This window comes from Topomyia yanbarensis, chromosome 1 (assembly GCF_030247195.1).
Source record: "Topomyia yanbarensis strain Yona2022 chromosome 1, ASM3024719v1, whole genome shotgun sequence".
In the NCBI taxonomy this organism is placed as follows: Eukaryota; Metazoa; Arthropoda; class Insecta; order Diptera; family Culicidae; genus Topomyia; species Topomyia yanbarensis.
Window position 1 is genome coordinate 16,584,592 of NC_080670.1, and position 22,853 is coordinate 16,607,444.

The window sequence follows — 22,853 nt, forward strand, 5'->3', positions numbered from 1 at the left end:
TTGTTAAATATTGTTGCACATCGGTAGGACTTAACTTACTCAATGAAAGAACAATTCGTTTTTCGACGGGTTTCTAAAGATTAAATATTTATGTCAAAAATAAGCAAAGCTTTGCTTGCTATCGCGATCTAAGCCCTAAGGATAAACACTTTCTCGCATCTCTCTTCAATAACATTATAGAGCGACCCTGATTAAGTAGGCATATGTAACGACACCAACAGAAAGAACACAGAAATTAAGGATAATCCCATCCGGTGACTACTTCTCATCCGTCACTCCTTGTTTCTTATCCTTGATGCTCTTCACGCCGCTCTTGTACTGTTCAAGGTCATCCATCAGGTTTTTCTTCCGCTCTTCGAGTTGCTGCTTTCGTTCCTGAAAGTCCTGCTTCTTCTCGGCTATCCGCTCCTGTAGATTTTCCTTCTTATCCTTATACATTTGTACCAGTTTGGCCTTCGAGGGAATCGGTTTGATGTAACCCAACTGAACGAGGTATTTGATAGAAATTGTCGTACCACCTGAAAACATGAACATTATTACCAACTCCAACCAGCAAGCTGATTATTCCGTTCAAACCCAATGTCACGGTGTATCGAGCTGGTGTTGCAATCTTGTACAACAGATAGGCAACCGCAATGTGGCCCAGACTGGAATCTCGTACTGGATCGATCAGTTTCTCGGACACGCCTATCGATTCGAGTAGTGATATCACATCCACTCCACTCGTTGAGGCGTAATAGAAACCACCGAACCAAAACACCGATGTTATGCAATGGACCGGGACCAACACGTACCAGTATTCTTTGTACATCTTTCTGAATCGTGCCACCAGGCCAAGCTTGGCTGGTTCCTCCAAAGGCGTAGCTTCCGGCGACTCATCCTTCCTACTGCTGTCCGGTGTTTGTTCCTGTTGCTTTTGCCGCAAACCGTTACCGTGAAACTGCCTCAACTGAAACGACTGTCTAAAGAGAACCGGAAAATGTCGATGTCCAACCGTATTGTACTGTCGCTGCTCATCAGTCCAGCAGGGGATTGAACGGTTTGAGCAAAAAGCCAAATTCCTAAGTTGAGCTGCGTTGTTTTGAAGACGCACCGTAAACCGATTTGTGGATGATCTCGCTGCCATCCCAGCCATCGCTAGTCGCGATAAGTTCAGTAGCGACATTTTTTTCTAGGCGAAACACCAGCAAGTACCTCATGAAATATTTAGATTTGTTATTCACTCACTGCAAAAGTAAACTAGCGAAAAATAAATCGGGATACGTGATTTGGTAATCGCAAACAGTGTCGAAAGTTGCGATAGTGTTTACGTATACACACTCGCTCTTGCGCTAGTGCCGTATGTATGTCACGTTGCTCGCGGTGTGCTCATTCGATCTACTGCCGTGATACGCATAACAGTCCCACATGTATGGGAATTCTACAGCAAATGAGACTGATATGCGTTTCACGGCAGTTAGATGAGGTTGAATCAAAGCAAACCTCTTTGTACGCATCAACCGCAAGCATTATTTTTTTCATTAAATGGATTTTGCTGTCAGTTATGTGCCACCCATTTCATCATGATTCGCCTTCAGAGCAATCTGACTTGTATGCCCAGCGGGCTTCGCTAAAAAACAATGTACACACTACACAAAAAGTACTCAACGGAAACGTTAAAATATCTAATAACTACAGACACTTTATACACAGACTAGCGAAGTGTCAAAAATTTCAGCCAAACGGACTGTCAAAAAGTGCAGCCAAACGAGCATGATGGTTTTGAGAGGAAGCCAATGTAAAGCTTATGGGAGCTTCCGTGATGCCAGTTTACATTTATGGTTGCTAGTTTTACTGGTTTTCTCTACGCTAGTCTGTTATATAAGGTGTCTGTACTAACAACCGGTCTTATTCTGCGCGGCGTGTGACGTGAGGCAACTAAACTCATCTCATTTTACGTGGCTTTTTTCACCCGATTCTGAGTCGAAGTCGACTCGGGTGAGGTGAGATTCCCCATTGCGGTCAAATGGGCGTCTCACGTCACCCGAAGTGACTCTTCGGAATAGACCTTTCTCGTCCGACCTAACCCCCTTTTTTCTTATTTTTATTCAAAAGAATATACATTTTTAAGAATGTTTCCGTTGAAATGAGACTTTTTAGAGCTATCGTGATTTTTTAATGATTTTTTTAAATTTGAAAAATGCAAGAATGTTGAGTATTTTTTTCACCTTTGCAAGAATGGTGGGACTCAAAATGTGTGTTTGGGCAACACTGTTTTGTTTATTTTTGCTTGAGTTCCTGGCAACGCGGCAAATGAAGTGGTGAGTCGCGGTACAAAGTTCATTGGTTATGTAAACAAACTAAAGTGAACCTCTCGGTGGAGAACATTGCATGATAATGTTTAACCTCACTTTTTTGACAGTTCAGAGAGATTGTTTACATGGTCTTGGAAGTTTTGTTGATTCGATCACAGTATGAGAAACTTGGTTTGGTTCGCTGCCAAATATTAACACTTTCCAAACAAGCTCGCTCAGCTGTAATTTTTTATTTGATGTCGGCATCATACATTGTTCCGTTAAATTTAACATTTTTACTTTTCTTGTACATGATTCATTGAAGAAGTAAAGAATTTCTAGCCAAACATTTGAAAAAGGCCTACTGCAAAATGCAAATAAATCGAATTTTCATGTTCTCTATTAAAATCCTGGGACAGAACCTGTGGATAGATGTTTTGTTTTTCTTTTTTTCTGTTCATTTTATCTCTTGTCTTGCATAGCCACTCATCCTTCCTCAAATATTTTAAATTGACTGGCTACATTTGACAGTTCCTTCTGACAGCATTTGACGGTTCCCTTTGGCTGCATTTGACAGCTCCCCCTGGCTGCAATTGACATTAGGTTTTTCGTATCCACACGCCCCGTCCCAGTTAAAAACTATCTATCTGGCCATGTACATAAACATAACGCAACAATGGATTATGAAGAATTTTGATAATGATTTTATAACCAATTATAAAAGGGCCCGGCTGATATAAAAGTCCTAACTAGCAATACACTTATTATAAAATGATTATTAAAGATTATTGTAACTGATTCCAAAAGGATTATAAAGGCAGTGTTGCGATCAATTTCATTTCGTTTGTTTTGTTCACAATGTTAGTCGCAGAGCATTTTGGTGATCTATGGCAATTGATGACCTTTACACCCCATACTAGGACCGCTCCTGTTGCAGCTGTTTCGCCCCGTCCGGCACCGAGTCAACCGATGGTCCAGCCTGCGCCGCACTCGTCTGTCGCTATGTCAATGGCAGGGACTTGGATTAAAGACTAAAATGTCAGCTACGGCTGGTGGTGTTACTGCAATCGGTTTGCCTTCGGCCACGTTGGACATTCGGCTAACGGGAATATTCAGCGATTCCGATTCGAAGGAAGCAGCGCCAGTAGCAGACTGCTTCGGGTTAGCAATAAGCTCCGGTATCGGGCGAAGCTAACACTCCGGCAGGACGAAGGTTTCAACAAGGGGCTCAGGCATAAGTAGTAGAGTCCTTGCACTTACTGCGTGTCGAGTGAACAATTCCGACGAAACTACTGCCGCTCTCGCCAAGTTTGAATACCGTAATAAGTGCGACATCATCGGTATAGTGCCAGGAATAGTCGAGAAGAGTGCCAGGACTGACTTGCCGAGAGCTACAAGATTAAATAGCAGGGCGTTTTTAAAGTGACCATAGTATAACATAGAGGCTTTTGGGCAGATGATTTATTCAGCAGAATAAGATAGCAAAATTACCCAAAACATAAGAGCGGGCTGCCGAAGTGAATCCACACACATCATCACCTATAGAGGCAAGCAATATTGAAACGCAGCGAAATTCCTCACAATGAATTGATCTCGTCAGATGAAATTCTAGGAAATACAATTTTCATAGCATAATTTATCCGACCGAAATTGTAGTCCTCAATTGAGAGACTGATAGAGTAGCAGCAGCTAGGAATTTTCTTTCGAAAGCTAGCAGCGGTTTCGCGTATCCTGCGCTAAGTAGAGAGTGTTAAGACAGATCTCCGAAGCATGCCTAGTTATTTCCTACCAATTTGAACAAGACAGCAGATGAAAGATAGCTTTATTGCGGTGCCAAAATGATGGCAACTCGGGATATAATATAAATTTACATATAATTTCTCCTCCCTGATATTCTTCCAGAATGTATAATGCTCTGCATTCTTATCACTCCTATCAAATCCTTCTAACTCCTTATCGTCAGTGTCGAGCACTGTTTTGCATTTGCCGGCTAAATCAACGACAATGTGATCATCGACGAAACTTTTGCTGTAATGGAACTTGAACACGATTAATAAATAATTCCATTCGAAAGCGATAACCTTGTTGTCCTCATGTTTGCAGCTATCATACGCTGGCAGGCATTCTGACCAATGGAAACGTTCTTCGATATGGGCATTGAACGAACAAAATCATTTCAACAACTTATCATCGACCGAATTCGTTACCTATAAAGTTCAGGCAAACTTCACCACCTAAAATGAGTAATCAATCGGATCATCTTGTTAGGACTTAACCCACGAGCAAAAAAACAAATGTGTACAAATCCTTATCCATCATCCAGAAAGCAATCGTTTAATAGCCCAATACTTGATCTTGCGATTCAGCATATGTCACCGGGTATTACATCCAGCGCCGATTGGTCAACAAAGAGCATCGAAATTATTCAAGTAATGTAAATTTTAAAAGTCCATGTAAACAAGTTTTAGGTAAACAAGCACACTGAACTGTCAGAAAAGTGAGGTTATACATTTTCATACAACGCTCTATGTTTTGACAGGTATATGAATGAATCATTTCAGCATCAGTGATGCCAGGTCCATTTAAACAATAGCCTGCAGTAAAAATATAAAAGTCTGCAGATTGCTACAAAAATCTTCAATAAATTTGACATAGAAATGTAGTATGTATATATTTTAAATGATCAAAAATGTTGAAAGCAGGTGTATAAATTGGCTGGCATCGGCTTTGTTCTGCTAAATATTTGTAATCTGCAAAAGATCTGCAGTGAAAATGCAAAATCTGCAGATTTACTAATATATATGCAGATCTGGCATCCTTTTAGTATTCCCCACAGGAAATTCATCCAAATGGTGTAAAAATACGGGGAAGCAAGGCAAGATAGGTATTCAGAATATGGGGTTAAATGGGCAGCTTGCACTATTTTTGATTTTTTCAATAGTTAGAGGTACCAAATCATCACGGCAATAGGCAGTAACGAATTGGGAATAAAAAAGGAAGCATCCTATCATATAAAAAAATTTGACGAGAAAGGTCTATTGGATGAGAAAAATCACGTAGAGAGGTGAGATTGGTCGTCTTACGTCACACACCACGTTTTTTCAGTGTGCAATCGCTGCGAACATTTAGTGGTAAAACTCATCTCTGCTTTGACGAAGCGTTCATTCTATGAAAGCTAAAATGTATGACAAATTTCGATGACTTTGAGGTCGCTGTCAGATTTTACCAGACAGTTTTAGTTGAGCCCAGAGCCAGATTTTTTTTTGAAAAATAGTGGCAATCCTGATGTAACTACCTAAACTCGACTCCTGCCAGCAGAAGACAAAAGAGTAGCCACTTGAGTACTACGGCTCCAAATTGTTTATAACTTTCTCTACTTAGTAATCTCTAGCAAATTGAATGGCGCTAAAAAGCAAAAAATTAAAATGTGACTACATATTAGTCGAAATAAAAAAAACGAACGCTTCGAATGAACTAATTCTTCGAAGAAAATAAGCGATCGGAAGTTCTTTTCAAAAGAACGATAGTTCTTAGTTCTCTTCAAAGCGAATCACCTAAAACCATTCGTCAAATTCCTCAGACTTTAAACAAATTCCTCAGATCTTTAAACGAACCAATGAAACTTTATTATTTTACCAGTATGGAACCGGCAAAATAAAAATATCCCTCCAAGCGGTGAGTCAAACAGTGTGATTACCTGTACTACGATGGGCTATGGTGTTCAACAAAACAAAAACACGGTCTGCTATGATTATTCACTTTCTTGACGGTTTTTGAGTTGACTGAAGTGTGCCACAATGTTCCACATATAGTGGTAATGAGTGAAATGATTGTGTATTAAATACTGTGGATCGTATACTTGTTTCGTATTATCGTAGCTGATATAGCGTGTACGGCACATTGTTCTAAGTGACCCACCTCTCACTCTATTTCTGTCGCCATCTTCGTAAACTCAGAGCTGCCACTATTTTTCAAAGAAAATCTGGCAGATCAATTAAAAATGTCTGACAAAATCCGTCACTTGACAGCGACTTCAAAGTCATCAAGATTTGACATACATTTTAGTCTTCATAGAACGTGTATCAAACGATTTTTGTTAAGGGGAGCTTCTTCTGAATTCGACGGAAAATCAAAGCAATATTTGAGATTTTTTGTGGACAAATAAAGACATAAGAACTTCTACTTTTGATATTTTATTCGTTATTAATCGATAATTGGAAAATGATTTTTTTCCACGAAAATTCAAAACAGAACAGAGTTTGTTCTATTGATCTGATTTTCTTTATCCAAAAAATGTGACATATCTAACATTGGCATGAAAATTTATTTATTTATAATTTTTAAACAAGATTATAGTAAAAAAGAGATAAATTTCACCTTTTTCTTTAACGTCTATACAATTGATTTTGTTTTCATCTAAATTTATTGAAATTAGTCATAGAAAATTTTATCTATTTTAATAGATTATATCAATTTCTCATTTCAATTAACTACGAGAGACCCTAGGACGATGCTTCGCCGTTCGCGCGCCGACGAGATTCGCCATTTTGAATTTTAGAAAAGAAAAAATCATTTTCTAACTATCGATAAATAACGAATAAAAGATCGAAAGCAGAAATTTGCATATTTGAGAAATTTTTCTGGAAAGATCCGGTAAAAATTCTCAAATATTGCTTGATTTTCCGCCGAATCCAGTGAATGGTCCCCTATCGAGCACAATTGGAATCCGTCTTTTAAACCTCTGTAGCAAAGTTGGATTATAATTATGCTCGATAGGTAGACTTTTATGGCTTCACTCTTTGCATACCTTTATAGTAATGCCTTTTGGTTCCTTTTACGGCCAATTTCTTCACTTCTCGACAAACATATGATTACGGCTTAAAAGCCAACTGTCAAATTTCTCTTTGAAAGGAAATTCCGGACAAACCGTTACTCGCCAATCACAGATGTTGGTAGTATAGAAAAGAGAAAAGTTTTCTCTTTCGTTAACTGCTATGAACAGTGTTTAGCCAATAACGGTTTGTCCGGAATTTGCTTTCAAAGAGAATTTTGACAGTTGGCTTTTAAGCCGTAATCATATGTTTGTCGAGACTTGAATGAAAACCAGTTTTAGCTGAAAACCGATTTTCGTCTAATTTATCTCCAGCTATCCAAAAACTGGTTTTCAGCTAAAACCGGTTTTCATCCAGTGAAGAAATTGGCCATTACAGAACTACAGTTGGGAATTTATCTTTATTATCGGTTCATCTTTTACTTATTCTTTCCGTGTATATTCTGTCCAAACGACGTAACACAAACATCGCTGGGCAGTTAATCAATTCGACAGTGCGCAGCATAAACGTCAAAGAGAGAGCTGAAAAACACGAATACATGAATTTGTGATTATCATTTTCGTTCCGCCGTATATCGTATAGTTTTTACAGCAGCAGTGCATCTCGGCTTAAGAGAACGTTCAATTGTAATCTAAAGGTGAGTGTATATTCTACGTTTTCAACATTTTGTCGAAATTAAAAGATTCCATCACTTGCCAAGTGCAGCAATTTACGATGACAGATCCGGCTGAAAACGTAGTGTTCGGCCAGCCACGGCGATTGTCAGAAGAAAGCGATAGTAGTGATGAAAATCCGGCTGGTACAGATCGTAATGCACCATCTACCGACAGGGACATCCCGGGTCAATCGAATCCGGGAAAGCGCGCCGCTAGCGATGATAGTGACGATTCGCATTCCAATGAGAAAAAACATAAAAGTAATCACACGGCCGTAGTGGCAACGCACTACAATCAAATTGAAGAACGTGGCCTGCAAGAGCGGACTAAATCAAGAATTTTTTACATGAGAAATTTTAACAATTGGATCAAGAGCATACTTATCAACAAGTATCTGGATATTGTGAAGGAGAAGACAACCCGAGGCAATCCTCTGAGGGTTATGGATATGTGCTGCGGAAAGGGAGGAGATTTGCTCAAATGGTCGAAGGGTAACATCACCCATCTCATTTGTACGGACATTGCGGAGGTCAGTGTGGAGCAATGTGAGGCACGCTACAAGAAAATGCGTCCGACGAATGAGGGAGGAAAATTTTTTACGGCAGAATTTTTCACTGCGGATGCCACCTTGCAGCGATTAAGGGAAAAATACAAAGATGTTTCGATAGACTTGAACTTGGTGAGCTGTCAGTTTGCATTTCACTACTGCTTCGAATCGTTGAAGCAAGCAGAATTCATGCTGAAGAATGCTGCGGAATGTCTGAAGGAGGGGGGATACTTTATCGGAACGATTCCGGACGCCAACGAGATCATGAAACGGCAACGGGCTGCCGGCAGCGATTCATTCGGCAACGAAGTCTATCGCATTTCGTTCCTATGTGATACGGAGAAACCGCCCCTATTCGGGGCAAAATACAACTTTCAATTAGATGGCGTGGTTGACTGTCCGGAGTTTTTGGTTCACTTTCCGACACTGATTAAACTGGCGCAAAAGTTTGGTCTTCGGTTAATCGAAAAAAAGCGCTTCGATGAGCTGTACGAGGAATCGATTTCTAACTGGAGAGGACTGATAGAGAAGATGCAGGCGTTGGAAACGTTTCCCGGGCAGTCCAGGAGCGACTGCGAACGGCAGCAAAACAAGGAAGAGTACCGTCACGCCGAGCATTTTCTCGATCAGAAGAAGGATGGTCGGAGGGGCAAGGTTGGAACGCTGTCCAAGTCGGAGTGGGAGGCGGGAAGTGAGTATTGGGTTTTGATTGGGGTATCGGAGATAGGGAACTCACTTTTTTTTCTTTCGTTGCAGCCTTGTATATGTTTTTTGCGTTTCAAAAGATGAAGACTAGCTGGGATAAAAATGGTAAACCGGTATATTCCTAGGGTTAGAAAAGACACAACCAAACGAAATTTTTAACAACGCGAGAACGGGCTGATGTTTTCATTTTTGGACGAAGTTCTCAATTTTCAGATTGTGCATTCACAAATATGTTTTCGTTTGTTTTTGTCTATTAAGCATGTATTTTTTCTCTATCTTAGCGATAGATTTTGTTACAAATGAAAAGATAACTTTTAAATTTAAACTGACAGAAAAATATATGCATTCAATACTTTCTATTGGTGTTTATTTAGAGTTAGCGATGGCCAATCGATGTTTTGATGTATATAAAGACTTTTCCTATCTATCGTTATAAAATAACTGCGTTTTCCGACTGCCTAGCAGACTCAGCACGATGAGCTCTGAACGATTGAAAGGAAGAGGATGCAGCTCTGGTTGACCTTTACTTCTACCTGGGCCGTTTTATAGTTGGACCTCCGCTTTTTGGGCCATTATCCAATTAAAAAGTATCTGAATGCCAAAATCTACTGTCACGTTTACTTTGACAATCAGTCTGACAATAATTGGAGATGTTAACAGATGCATTAACACTACTAACGTCTCCTTTGGCGAGTTTATGACATTTATGACATGATAAAGGCTGCCCGAATAGAATTTTACAATAACATTTACTTCATAAACAATCATAAAACAAATATAGTTATTACTACAGACACTTTATACCAGCCTCCTGGCAACCCTATACCATCATATAGAGTTTGACAGCGACCGACATATATGGGGCGTTATAGCTATAAAGCCCCAAACAAAGAATTATGTGCGGCACTATGCTCGATATTCAAGCATTCCACACGACGTTTTGCATCTTGTGGGATGATTTAATATCATATCATTCAGAAAATCGACATTTTGTAACTAAATACAGCTTCTAATCATACGGTTCAAAATCAATGTTTTGCCTTTCATGGCAGTGATGCTGGCTGTACAGAGACGTCGTCCTTGACAGGGGGCTGCTTTATACAGACTTGCGGAGACAAGAACAGTAAGTTAGCAACCATGAATATTTACTGGCATCACGGATGAGCTTTGCAGGGCTTCCCACTTCACTTCCCCTCACAATACCATCATGCTCGTTGGTTGCAGTTTTTGACAGTCTGTTTGGCTGCATTTTTGACACTTCGCTAGACTGTGTATGAAGTGTCTGTGGTTATTCTGGTTGCAGTTGAAAATCGAAATATTGAACTTGTGCCTTTCGCTTTTTTTCCCTATTTGCAGAGTGGATAACTAATGCGCATCATGTGTACATGTTAGAGAATCAACTTGCGCATCATCTACACCAGTTGCGCTTTAAGCTGAAAATAGGAGCTAAACCGAAAGGCGCAAGTTCACTATTTCGATTTTCAACTGCAACCAGAACATTATTGTTTCAGCATTGTTCGACGCAGAGTTCTCACAGTAGATTTACAATAAAATTTCATGTTACAATCAATTTACCTGTTCAGCAAAAAACTGATACAGTAAATTCACATTAAATTGTACTGTTTTCTAGAAAAAAAAATGCAGAGAAATATCTATTTTTTATGTTAAGATACACAATCAACTCTTTTTTACTGTAAAAGTCGATTTTACATTGAAGTTTACTGTAGAAACGTTAAAGTTTATTATTTTTGTGTTGTAGCATCACACAGAATTTACTGTTAATTATTGTAAAATTACTGCACTGTCACAGTGAAATTTTGCAATTAGCGGTGGCATATAGACACTATTTGCTTACTCATAAACCTAATGTGTGTATTTATGAAAAATATTAATCTTACATTCACATTTCATAACTATAAGGCACATAAAACCAGATTCTATAACAATACGCACATATAACTTATGTGTGCGCATACATAGTTTATACAGTTGACACATAGAAGATATGTGTGCGCTGTATAACATTAGCATTTCTTCTTCATATGGATTTGAAGTGGTTTGAAGCAAATAGAATTAACGTTTGGATTTTTTTGAGTGTATGCAGGTGTGACCAGCCCCCTGCTAGGCAGCCATTTTGTCCTAGCCAACATCTGCCTTTGTTAAAATCAAAACAACCCAATGCTATTGCACGGGCGACGTGGGCCTAGATGCAGCTAGGCCCATCATATGTTGACTACTGTCAAAGTCCGTATATCCCCATAGCGAATGACAGGAGTGACACCCTCCTGGGTGTGACCCAACCAGCGAATCCCGACGGTAGTGGCTAAGAAGAGATAGCTTTATTACACCCAGGTTTGAATGAGTGCAACTCTACCAACACTGGTGTAGTGCAAAAGTTTCATCATAGATTGAATTCTTCACCCTCGTTTAACTTCTAAATCAGATTTATTGGTGCGTTAAATCTGGTTTAAACACTCAAAAAAAAGTAAACGTTATGCCTATTGATTTAACACATAGATTTTTGCAATTAACGGAGGCATATAGACGCTATTTGCTGGCACATAAACCAAATGTGTGTATTTACAAGAAATATTAATCTTACATTCACATTTCATAACTATTAGACACATAAAACCCCACTCTATAACAATATGCACATATAACTTATGTGTGTGCATACATAGTTTATACAGTTGACACATTGAAGCTATGTGTGCGCGTGATAACAATAGCATTTCTTCTTCATATGAATTTTAAGCGGTTTGAAGCAAATAGAATTAACGTTTGGATTTTTTTCAGTGAACGACAAATGAGGGTAAACAAATCTTTCCTTACTGCCAAAATGCGTCAAACGATAATTTCGTCGTATTCAAAATTCATTGCAGAAAACTACTTCATGCTGTCAGTTTTCTCATCGACTCACGTGTCTCATAGAAACTCAGCAGAATCCACTTTCAAACTATAAACAAGCATAAGTCGCCGATAGAAATACTGTGATTACCGCTCAAAACGAGGTTTTTTCCACGTTTACTACAACAAATCCTTGTGAAAAAGATTAGTTTTTATCATAAATTAACAACGAACTAAAAATTCACGGAAGAAGCATCATCTAGACGGAAAAAACATCTTTTGAACTGCCACCATCTCTATCAAATATTACGAACGAATTGAGGTTAGGAAAATGGATTTCAGTACCCTTCTGCAACAAGCCCAGAAACTGACCCACGAGACGCAAGTATCGGATGACTTGCCACGGGTGGAACGCACCCTGCCGCAGGTCCTGCAGGCCACGCAGGAACTGCATTCGCGGGTATCCCAGACCGGGGCGCAGGATATGCAAGCGTAAGTTTCGCACACATTTCTATAACCATTACTATTATTTATCCGCTTATATTACAGCCACATCTTGTTGGGTCACAAGGGTATCGATCTTCCGAAAATTTCCCAAAAATTAGAAACGCTGAGCTCCCGGAAGACCTTTGAACCGTTGGACCCAATTTCAACGACCGATATTCAGAGCTTCTTGCGCAACGAAAAAGAAAATGCCATTCTTTCGGTCATTGAGGAAGTACACAAGAACTCATTCCAGGCGGCCCAGAACCAAAAGTGGGAGCACACGATGAACGATTGGAAGCTGGAAAAGGTGAAGCTAATGAATGCATTGATTGGACCGTCACAGAACTGGATCGACATTCGGAAAGGGCCGGAGCCGACAATTCTGAACGAGAGCACCTTCGGTGGACGATCGTCCATGAACAATCAGGAGATGGCCTACGCCCGGGAGGTGTACGAGTACAACAAGCTGATCAATGAAGGAGCGATGCGGCCGTCACTGGTGCAACGCTTTGCTCAGGTAGCGGAAAGCTTCAACGATTCAAAGGTGAATGACATCTGGGAAATTATGAAATACATGACGAATGTGACGCCCAGTCCGAGGACACAGGATCCACTGAGGGTGCGCTGCACCCAGACGCAATTTATTGAACAGGCTAAGCGGTATCTTGAGAATCGCTACAAACTGTTTATGCAGACGGTTATCTCGGAACATTTACGAGACGCCCAGCGGGGTGGCATTCCGAGTATTTTAAATTTGGTCGGGTCGTTTGTGGGGCTAAAGTTTGCCAATCAGAATAATTCCAGCTTCATCGGGCTGCAGGATGGACACGTGGACGGAAAGCCTCTGTGGCCAATGGTGTACTACTGCCTGCGTTGCGGAGATATTGCCTCGGCGCTAAAGTGCATGCAGATGGCTGGACCGGGTCATGACGATTTTATTACAGTCCTGGAAGAGAAATGTAGGAATCCTGGCCAGAAAATCAACCCGAAGTTGGAACTTCAAATTCGTATGCAGTACAAGAGACAGATTCGGAATGCCATCGATCCTTACAAGCGAGCCGTATACTGCATCATCGGTTGCTGCGACATTCAAGAACAGCACCCGGAGGTAGCCAAGAGCTCCGATGATTTTCTGTGGATTCAGCTATCGTTAATACGTCCCGAGTCGGACGACAACTCGGAACATCTGACCTATTCCGGACTGCAGGCTATGATTCTGGAACAGTACGGTGAGAAGCACTTCAATGCCAATGATCAGCCGCATCTGTACTATCAGGTTCTCGCGCTGACCGGGCAGTTTGAAGCAGGCATTGAGTTTCTGTCCCGCTTCGAGAAGTACCGGGCTCATGCAGTGCATATTGCGCTGGCTTTAAATGAACTACATATGATTGGTGGTCCTAGGAATCTGCAAGAACCGTTGCGTAAGTTTTGTTGTGTTGTTTCAGTTTGGTATGAAAACTATTTCATCTTTTTTATTTCAGTATCGGTGGACATTGAAGACCCTCAACCAATGCGTCGACTTAACATTGCTCGACTGATCATGCTTTACGTGAAAAAGTTCGAAATAACTGATCCGGCAGAAGCACTGCAATATTTCTTCTTCCTGAGAAGTCTGAAGGACAGCGATGGTCGCAACTTGTTTTTGGTTTGCGTATCTGATCTAGCAATTGAGTGCCGAGACTTTGATTTGCTCTTTGGTAAGATGCAGAGAGATGGAATACGTTCCCGCGGGTTGATCGATCAGTTTGAGAGCAGTCACATCGACGCTAGAATGGCCTGTGAACTGATCGCCGAGGAGTTTGTCAAAAAGGGTATGTTCGAAGATGCCATAAAGCTGTTCGACTTAGCGGGAAATCAAGAGCAGGCTTTGCGCTACACTTCCATTATGTTGTCACAAGTGGTGCATCAACCGAACAAGCCTGGTACCTTGCGAGAGCGACTTCAGCGAGTGGCACTGGAATTCACTGAGCGGTATGTGGGGGCCGAAAAGAACTGTGACCCACAGACGTGGTCTACCTTCAGTTTGTTGAAAGAACTGGTCATTTTCTTTGATCACTATCACAACAAAAACTTTCAACCAGCTCTCGAAGTACTAGAACGGATCAAGCTGGTACCGCTGAAGATGTCCGATTTGGAAGCTTGTGTGCATAATTTTAAACGTCTTGGCGGCGAGGTATGCAAGGTTATCCCAGATTTGCTGATTTCGACCATGGATATAGCCTACAACAAGTATAAAGCGCTGAAGGGAAAAGATGTGACCAAATTTGACGATGCCGGGAGGGAAAGTGTGAGTCGCGTCCGCTCGTAGGTGTCTATCGTTTGATGATAATCAATATTATTTTTTACAGCAACTAATCTACCTTCGTGAGCAGGCGAAAGCATTGACCAACATGGCAGCGACTGTCCCCTATCGAATGCCTGGTGATACCAACAATCGTCTGGTGCAAACGGAAATTCTCATGCACTAGGTTCGGATGAGCAAACCAGTACGATCTAATTTTGTTAAGAATAAGTAACAAAATACTGATTTCATATGAACAAGCTCATCATTAATTTGATTTTCATTTGTTATACGATTCAGTAATAAGTTTCGAAAATATTAGCCATCAATTTACTTCTGAAGACTGGTTACGCTGAAATTTTTACTTAGTTCATCGTAAGCTCCCTCTTTAAAGGCTTTATAGTCGATTAGCATGTCCTTGAAAGCAAGAAAATCGGTCAACGTATACAGCAGTTCGAAAATCTCCCCATCCACCTGCGACTTTTTGTTTTCCAACTCCAGAGCAAACCGGTCCATATCGAAGAAGCTCATCTTTTCGTTCAGGTTCTCTACGATGTACGTCTCCACCAGATTGGTGTACTTCTGGTAGATCTCCGTATAGACGATCTTGTTCTCGTCGTCCGACTCAAACAGATGGTAGTAGCAATTCATGAACTGGTTCACCAAGTTCTACACAGGAAAGGATAGTTTGAATAGAACGAATAATCCGGATCGCTAAAATTCTACCTGAAATTCTTCCCCAATCACAATGTCCTCGATGTGACCGATCACGGTATCGAAATAATCGGTTGAACTCTGTCGTTTCACCTGATTTTCGTCAAGTTCCATTATACCTAAAAGATATGCGAATTTTTGAGCGGGCGGCATTTGTTTTGTAAAAACCATGGAAACGAGAAAGCCCGCTTTTCAAAAATGCGAAACATGTTGCATCCGTTGTGGTAAGCTGGTAGAGAGTAGTTATCCTCTAGGGAGAGATATGCGGAGGAAAAAAAAGACAAAGGTAAATATCGCGATAAAAAACTAGCATCACTTATTGCGAACCAAGTTTTGCGTGACTTTATTATCATAACGTTTATTTTAAAAATAAGAAATGAAGTGCATTGGAAAATTTTGTGCGAATCGGCCTTGTAATTACGCTCTAATAGCTGAAATAAGTTTTTTTTCGGTACCCGAAGGATGCTGCATTACGCGATAAATGGGTTGAATTTTTCGAGTTCCGGCGTTCCCGTTGCTGGATTCTTTGCGGCTATGTAGCGCAAGTATTATTCAAACAAAAATCAGTAAATATGTATATAATAAGAAGAGAATACTGCAAAGAAAAACTCCGTTCCTGTGTATTCGCACGTTACGCAGTTATAGGAGCTTAAGAAAAACAAAAAAGCAAACTTTTGATGATGGATCTATTTCTCGCAGAAAACCATTCTTGACCCTATCGAACAACGGAAGCAAGAAGATAGATTAGATGCATAAAATATACCATGCGGTAGCTTTCGGACAAAAAATCATCTCTTCAGATCAATCAAAAGCAACACTGCCAGCAACGCAACCATCTGGAAAAAATCAGATAGAAGGTATTACTGACGATTCCGCCGGGAATCCTACCTTTGGATATAGGTTGGTTACCCTAATTGAACAGCATTATTCTTGTCAGGAAAGTTCAACTTACAATAGCGCCTATTTATAATTATTTTGTTGTCTAATGTTTATCAACAAAAATAAAAAAATAACATTACTATCCAAAAATATTGCACCAATGCAGTCAAATAATGATCGACTGGCTCAAAATGTTGACAGTAAGCTGGCTCAAGATGGCGTCTTCGCATATCTCTCCCTAGAGGATAACTAGTAGAGAGACTTGTTTGTGTTGCAAAGGTAACCCTTGCGACATAAAAATTGCTGTCTGCCAAAGACGATGGTATCAAATATAAAGATACGCGGTGAGAATATAAAAGCAAATCTGCACGGAGAACAGAAAATAATATTATGTAGGGCTGTTTTTTGTAGGGTTTTGACGTCTTACACGCAACGCAAAATACATTGCACACAACTAAAAATGCATTACAAATTTCTATTTTGATGGAAAGAAATGCATTTAATTTCGCTGATTTTTAAAAAATGCATCACAAGTGTTCTGCCCCTAGGGTGCACATCAATCGAAAATTCCATTTGTTTACCAGGGCAGTGGAGATATCTTTCGTTTCCTCAATTCAACCGTATAGTCTTTTTCAGCCGCACCAAAAGGCTTTAAATCGATCAATTATTTGCGATCCTAGAAGCAATTTGCCCGGGTGACTACACACCATTTTTTTTTTCGCTGAATGCCAGCACAATTTTGCTGAATTTTCATCAGCTGAATGTTTCAGCAATACAAGATGCCGAAAAATCAGCAATTCGAACTGAACCTGTTTGACAGATTCGTTTTGCTGAAAATTCAGTAATTCAAATAGTCAAATTGACAGCGCAATTGCCGGATTCTAAGTATTACGGGCTGGATTGCTGTAAATCCGGTAATTGCGCTGTCAATTTGACTTACTGAATTTTCAGCAAAGCGAATCTGTCAAACAGGTTCAATTCAAATTGCCGATTTATCGGCATCTTGCATTTCTGAAACTTTCAGCTGATGAAAATGAAGCAAAATTTTGCTGAAATCGACAATCAAATTTTGGTGTGTAGGTTTAGACGTTAGCGTTTTCAGCTCGCCTAAAACTTTTCCGTCGCCCTTTTTTGACTGGGGTGCAACACAAGAGATGTGATATGACAAAACACATGCAACAAATGGTATTTCGAAAGAATTTAAACAATTCATTTGCAGAATTTACAATGTATGTGTTTCATCAACATAGATGCTCAATTTGTTTAACCCTCCGGAAGTCGCGCTGAACGAGAAGCCGCTGATGCTCTAAAACGATTTCGCTAGTTTTTCAGAGCAGCATGCACTCTGTGCACTAGCGCGACTGCCGGAAGGTTAACTGACCTTTATTCTATTGTCGTCGATGTTCGCTATTATAGCCGTCCTCGCAAAGAACTCAAAGTTACTTTTTCTTACGTTTGCTGCCCTCGCCTTCTGAAATTCATATAATGACCACAAAATAATGAACCGTTCACAGCGCGTTTCGAATTAAAAATACCTACCTTTCTTGCACTTTTTCACCGCCTTCTCATTCGGCTCCTGCTCATTCTGAGGCACGCTTTTCCTCTTCTGCTTCGTATCGCTCGTTTCCAGTGGCGCAACGCTGAAACCCTCAATGAACGGTGTGACGAGTTCGAACACCAACCGTTGATGCTGCACGTTAGTCGAATCCAGGCTCAACCGCACGGTAATCGGATCGAACGCATGGAATTCCACATCACCACAGCGTTGGGTTTGCGTTTCCTCATTATACTGAAAGCTTGGACCACTTCGAAGCTGTTCACCGTTCTTTCCTGCAACGTAAATAGTTCCCTCCAGTCCGTACTTGGGAATGATTACCTGAATGGCATTTTTCTTAACAAACAAGATGTAACCCTGTTCGTCTTCGGATTTGTTGCGGAAGAACAGATGGGTGTGCAGGGCGACCGATGCTCGTCCCGCGTACTGAGCCATCCGGTTGCGATAGTTAAGATTGTTACACAGCTGTGAACTGCTCTGTTTATCCAGCAGTGCCGGATAGGTGCTGTCGGCACCTATGCAGGCCGCTAACAGACGATGCACAACAACATCAGCATATCGACGAATCGGTGAAGTGAAGTGAGTATAGATAGGAGAGGCCAGACCGTAGTGGAAATACTCCGCTTGCTGAATTGTTCCGCTAATAAAATAAACCGCTTGCATCATACAGCGTGTGGCCAGAATTCTCAGCAAGGTGTTGAAGTATGGATTTTCCGGTTTAACTGCATTGTCCAAACTGGTGGCAAATTCTTTACCGCTGGAAGTGATGATTTCAAAGCCTTGGTAGGATGCAGCTTTCTTTAAAGGTTCGAAGTTGGCATCCGGTGGACATGGATGCCGTCTAAGCATAGCACATTCAGGGAATTCTCGTTCGATCTTTTCTGCAACTGAAACATTTGCCAGCAACATAAACTCTTCGACCATCGAGTTTGTGTCCAGCATCTTTTTCGCCACAACATCTATTGGATCGTGCGTTTCGCTGTCTATGTTGAAACGAATTTCCGGGGAAGCAAGAACCAGGGCTCCATTGTCAATACGACGTTGCTTCAACAATTTCGCCAATTTATTCAGCAGCCTTAGCGACTGAGCAGTTTGGTTTGTTTGCGTAGCATCGTCAATAATAAGTTGAGCTTCCTGATAGGTAAGCGCTGCTTTAGATTCAATTATGGATTTATGGAACCTTGTGTTGAGAATCTTTGCATCGTCATCAAGCTCCCAGATACAGGAGAAAGCTAATCGCTCTTCGTTGCCACGCAAAGAGCAGAGATTTGAACTGAGAACGTCTGGAACCATGTCGATTCGCTTATCCACCAAGTAAACTGTAGTGGCTCTGAGAGCTGCCTCTTTGTCCAGAGCTGTTCCTGGTTTTATGAAGTGCGTGACATCCGCTATGTGCACTCCAACCTCTATTCGTCCATTATCTAGTCTTCGAGCGTGCAATGCGTCATCAATATCGGTACAACCTGGTGGATCGACTGAGCAAATAGTTATACCTCTAAGATCTACACGTTTTTTATACTCCTCTGGTTCAGGGAACCAAGGTAGTTTCGGCAGTTGACTTTGAATCTCAGCAGAGAAACTTCCGTGAGGCACGTCATGCTCCAACAGGATAACCTCGTTTTCCGTGTCCTTTTCTCCAATCTCACCCAAAGCTCGTACAAAATGGCCGATAGGGTACTTGGAATGACGTGGCCAGTAGTCAATTGCCACAACTATCCTTTGCGAAATCAGTGTCGCTGACTGGCGTGTCTCAATACGAATCCGTGGAATTTTTCTCTCAGACGGAACAAACAGATGTCTAGTGGATTGGCTTAGAGCATTTGCTGCTAGAATTCCACAGTACTGTCGCCATTTTCGTTTAATAATACCGACCACGGCAGCGGTAGGAGTTACCTCACTTCCAGGCTCCTGCTTGAACTCCGGATCCGCTGTTTCCATTCCTTCATCATCCACATTCTGTTCATCCACCAAAACCACTCCACTGGGACATTTCCACTCGCTCTTCGGTAGCATTCTTATAGCCACGATATCCCCATCCACCGCACGATTCAAATTAATTCGGCCCTGGATCAAAACCGGTTCGTCAATACTCTCCACCCTGATATTTCCTTCCAGAAAATTGTCTCTGGACGCAAAAAAGCTCCCCTGCAGCAACTCCCCTTTCTTTATTCCATCGTGAATTTGCGACACAGTGAGATGTGCTGGGAAAATGATTTTGGAATCATCCTGCCACTTCTCCGTATTGAAGACCTTGTCCCTAAGCTCCGGGTGGCCGGCCAGCGACACCACATAATCTGCTACCGACGAAACCAACAAGTTCTCTTTCTTCGCACGATTTCGATTCTCTGCATCGTCACTCAAAATAACCACCTTCAGCTTGCTTTTCAGATTCCCCTTCCGTATGTGTTGTCCATACCAAAGTGCAGCCTTGCGGATCATACGATCATTACGGTCGTTAGCTGATTCTCCAACATCCTTGCTCAAGTACGTATCCTTATGATGCTCGTTCACAAAGGTAAAAAACTTACGTCCCGGGTCTGCCATTATCTTCCTCAGTCGTTTAAAGATAACCGGACTGCGGTGTCTTACCTCATCCAGAACGGTACTCAACACGATCACGTTCCGGATTGCGTCTGCCTCAAGAAAATCGATCTGATACAAAATGATGTTCGTATCTAGCATTAAATAGTGTGGACTGTCGAACATGGTGCTACCACTGACCGGCATGGGGTCCAGACTGGTTCGAGTAACGGCCAGCAAACAGAGCTCACAGGATGCGATTCCACAGGCGATATCATCGCGAAGGTAGTGCTCGCGTACTACTTTTATTATGCCACCTGCCGAGAGGAAAGTTTCGATTTGAATCAGCCCTTAATCGGACGGGTATTAGGACGTACCTTTTCTGGTCTTCTTCATAAAAACTCTGTTGGTTAGCATTTTGGCCACAATTTGTACTACAATTAATCCACCGGTTTCGTGAGACTGATGCCTTGTTTACGTTACTTGCGCCTAACTCGCGTGGTTTGGCTGTGCGTATTTTGACTTTTGGATTCTTCTCCTTGACATGCTGTCATTCTATACACACTCATTTCAAAACTAGTACGATTTGAACTATAGTGGCGGTAACATTTCAAAAGGTACATGCTGTTTACTCAGACAAGACATGACCGACAAAGAGGGTTCGTTTTTGTTCCAATTTCACATCAAAATTGTTCCATTTCCTGATTGGTTAATTTTGGTAACTTGCACCACAGAAAAGGCGAAACATACTTACTGCAGGGATAGTGAAATGGTACCTCATTTTCACTACAGACTCTTTATATAACAGACTAACGGAGAGAAAAACAGTAAAACTTTATTGACAAGATTTGTGCTCGATGACATCAAAACAAAACATTAGCAGCAGCATAACTGCAGGAACAAATCAAAAGAAAACCATAAATTTTGTTTCTTCGAATTCGTTTAGCAATGCTCGATTTGTTGAAAAAATGTTTCAATTTTCTTAAATTACCGGAATTACGAATTCGTACAAAACTGAACGGAATGTAACAATTATTCTGAAGTGACGTTCCAACCAATTTTCCTCCTAAAGAAAAATGGGTTAAAACCAAGTTTGCACGCACCGGCCACAGAAACTAGTTACGGAGATGCGTTTCTAGTTCCTCTCATCAGAATCCAACACAAATTTAGACTGGACAGGACGGTCTCATCAGCTTTATCTAAACTTTTAGTCTTGCAGAACATCCCACATGACTAGTTGTTTGCCAATTATCTAGCGATTTATGAAATAAAAGAATTTTGTTCTTCATTTAATGACCCCTGTGGATGCATCGCTGTACAAAAGGCAAGCATAGCTTATTGTTTTGTTGGACGGACAAATTAGTTATCACATTTTTAGTTTTATTGTATCCCATAATAAACATTGTTTAATTTAAGAGCCAACAGCGTTGCACTAATGGGTTAAAGTTTGGGTATATTTTTTTTTTTCATTAGTGTTATCTATCCAGGGTCAAACTAGCATTTGAGTGCGAACAAAACCAAATTAAACGTTTTTTGGCTTGCAATGATGCAAAGTAAATGGACGTGTAGTTCGGCGTACGGCTGGCCTGGTGGCGTTTTGCAGAAACATCACGATGTGGATTGTAGAAAAGATTCGCAATAAATCAACGGAAATAAATTTTCACAAAAATGTAAAAACAGACATCACAATAACATATACTGTTCTATAAAAGTTTGTAGGGTAAATTAACATATTAACAGTGTACATGCTGCCAGTTTTACTCAAACCCCGCAATGGAACTCACAGCACAAACGTAAAATAGTATGGAAACGTCAAAACTCTTAGATGATGTTTTTGTTTTGATTTACGTGGTACGTGTAAAGGTATTTTGGAAATTTTTGCCAAATATTCGTGTTTTCTTGTCTGTAATTCGACGCAATTTGATACGACGATCTAACGGTTTCCGGTTAGTGATGTGAAAAGTGACCTAGACGGTGTAAGTGTTTACTTCATTCGTGTGATTACCGGAAACGATTTCAACCGAAGAAAAGGAATCATGTCGTGGCTCAAGCTTAACGATAGTCTGAATAAAGTAAAGGGACAAATTACGAGCTTCGCGCAAGAGGTCCTAGCTGAAGGAATAGTAGAGGAAGAGGAGGATGAAGGTGGTCAGCGGTTTAATCCGGTGTTGGAACTCGGGCAGGCTCGGGAAAAGATTGACGAGTTAATGGGGCTCTGCGCGACGCAGGATCAGGAGGTAAGTGTTCGGGTTTTTACGTTTAATATTGTTGACCGCTTTCTGCGGGTGGAGTAGATGCTGCAGCAATATTTTGTTTAAAATTATACTACCTCAATTACAAATATTATCCCCAAAGAGTTTCCAGTTCTTTAGCTCGTGAACCTTTTTCTACTGAATATTTTAATCGATCAGCTATCCGTGCGAATTGATTCTTACATTGGAGAGTCAGGTTTTTTAATACTCTGGCAAGTGAAGTATCTCTAAAAATATCCAACAGTAATAAACAGCATTGCGTTTACTATCTAGCACCCCAAAACTGTCAACTTCACTTGATGA

The 22,853-nt window shown here is 40.9% G+C and overlaps 6 protein-coding genes across 10 annotated transcripts in view; 3 read left to right on the forward strand and 3 right to left on the reverse strand.

Annotated features, from left to right (window-relative positions):
• Positions 1 to 58: 58 nt before the first annotated feature.
• Positions 59 to 1,400, reverse strand: LOC131677002 (uncharacterized protein C18orf19 homolog A). The gene is made up of 2 exons (XM_058956478.1): positions 577 to 1,400; positions 59 to 518 (listed from the first exon to the last, which is right to left on the reverse strand). Exons 1-2 carry the CDS (start codon positions 1,163 to 1,165, stop codon positions 259 to 261), a joined length of 849 nt encoding a protein of 282 aa, XP_058812461.1. The 5' UTR covers positions 1,166 to 1,400; the 3' UTR covers positions 59 to 258.
• A 6,192-nt stretch (positions 1,401 to 7,592) lies between these two features.
• Positions 7,593 to 9,370, forward strand: LOC131677003 (mRNA cap guanine-N7 methyltransferase). Its single transcript, XM_058956479.1, has 3 exons — positions 7,593 to 7,742; positions 7,811 to 8,999; positions 9,065 to 9,370. Exons 2-3 carry the CDS (start codon positions 7,820 to 7,822, stop codon positions 9,136 to 9,138), a joined length of 1,254 nt encoding a protein of 417 aa, XP_058812462.1. The 5' UTR covers positions 7,593 to 7,742; positions 7,811 to 7,819; the 3' UTR covers positions 9,139 to 9,370.
• A 2,604-nt stretch (positions 9,371 to 11,974) lies between these two features.
• On the forward strand, positions 11,975 to 14,837 carry LOC131677005 (nuclear pore complex protein Nup93-1). The gene is made up of 4 exons (XM_058956480.1): positions 11,975 to 12,355; positions 12,413 to 13,770; positions 13,831 to 14,636; positions 14,698 to 14,837. Exons 1-4 carry the CDS (start codon positions 12,195 to 12,197, stop codon positions 14,815 to 14,817), a joined length of 2,445 nt encoding a protein of 814 aa, XP_058812463.1. The 5' UTR covers positions 11,975 to 12,194; the 3' UTR covers positions 14,818 to 14,837.
• Positions 14,838 to 14,912: 75 nt separating this feature from the next.
• LOC131677006 (ADP-ribosylation factor-like protein 2-binding protein) lies at positions 14,913 to 16,471 on the reverse strand. 5 transcript variants are annotated; one of them, XM_058956485.1, is made up of 4 exons: positions 16,254 to 16,471; positions 16,108 to 16,180; positions 15,357 to 15,463; positions 14,961 to 15,299 (listed from the first exon to the last, which is right to left on the reverse strand). In XM_058956485.1, exons 3-4 carry the CDS (start codon positions 15,456 to 15,458, stop codon positions 14,961 to 14,963), a joined length of 441 nt encoding a protein of 146 aa, XP_058812468.1. In that variant the 5' UTR covers positions 15,459 to 15,463; positions 16,108 to 16,180; positions 16,254 to 16,471. The 5 variants fall into 5 exon arrangements, with proteins under 5 accessions (XP_058812469.1, XP_058812468.1, XP_058812466.1 ...); XM_058956483.1 differs by having other exon boundaries at positions 16,233 to 16,471; XM_058956486.1 differs by lacking the exons at positions 16,108 to 16,180; positions 16,254 to 16,471 and having other exon boundaries at positions 14,913 to 15,047; positions 15,105 to 15,299; positions 15,357 to 15,512.
• Positions 16,472 to 17,454: 983 nt separating this feature from the next.
• On the reverse strand, positions 17,455 to 20,837 carry LOC131677007 (exosome complex exonuclease RRP44). Its single transcript, XM_058956487.1, has 3 exons — positions 20,676 to 20,837; positions 17,763 to 20,615; positions 17,455 to 17,694 (listed from the first exon to the last, which is right to left on the reverse strand). Exons 1-3 carry the CDS (start codon positions 20,713 to 20,715, stop codon positions 17,663 to 17,665), a joined length of 2,925 nt encoding a protein of 974 aa, XP_058812470.1. The 5' UTR covers positions 20,716 to 20,837; the 3' UTR covers positions 17,455 to 17,662.
• A 1,285-nt stretch (positions 20,838 to 22,122) lies between these two features.
• LOC131677008 (thyroid receptor-interacting protein 11) overlaps positions 22,123 to 22,853 on the forward strand; it is a 76,741-nt gene continuing 76,010 nt past the window's right edge. The window contains exon 1 of the mRNA XM_058956488.1: positions 22,123 to 22,535. Coding sequence (XP_058812471.1) covers positions 22,335 to 22,535 — 201 coding nt within the window. The 5' untranslated portion in view covers positions 22,123 to 22,334. The remainder of the gene's footprint in view (positions 22,536 to 22,853) is intronic.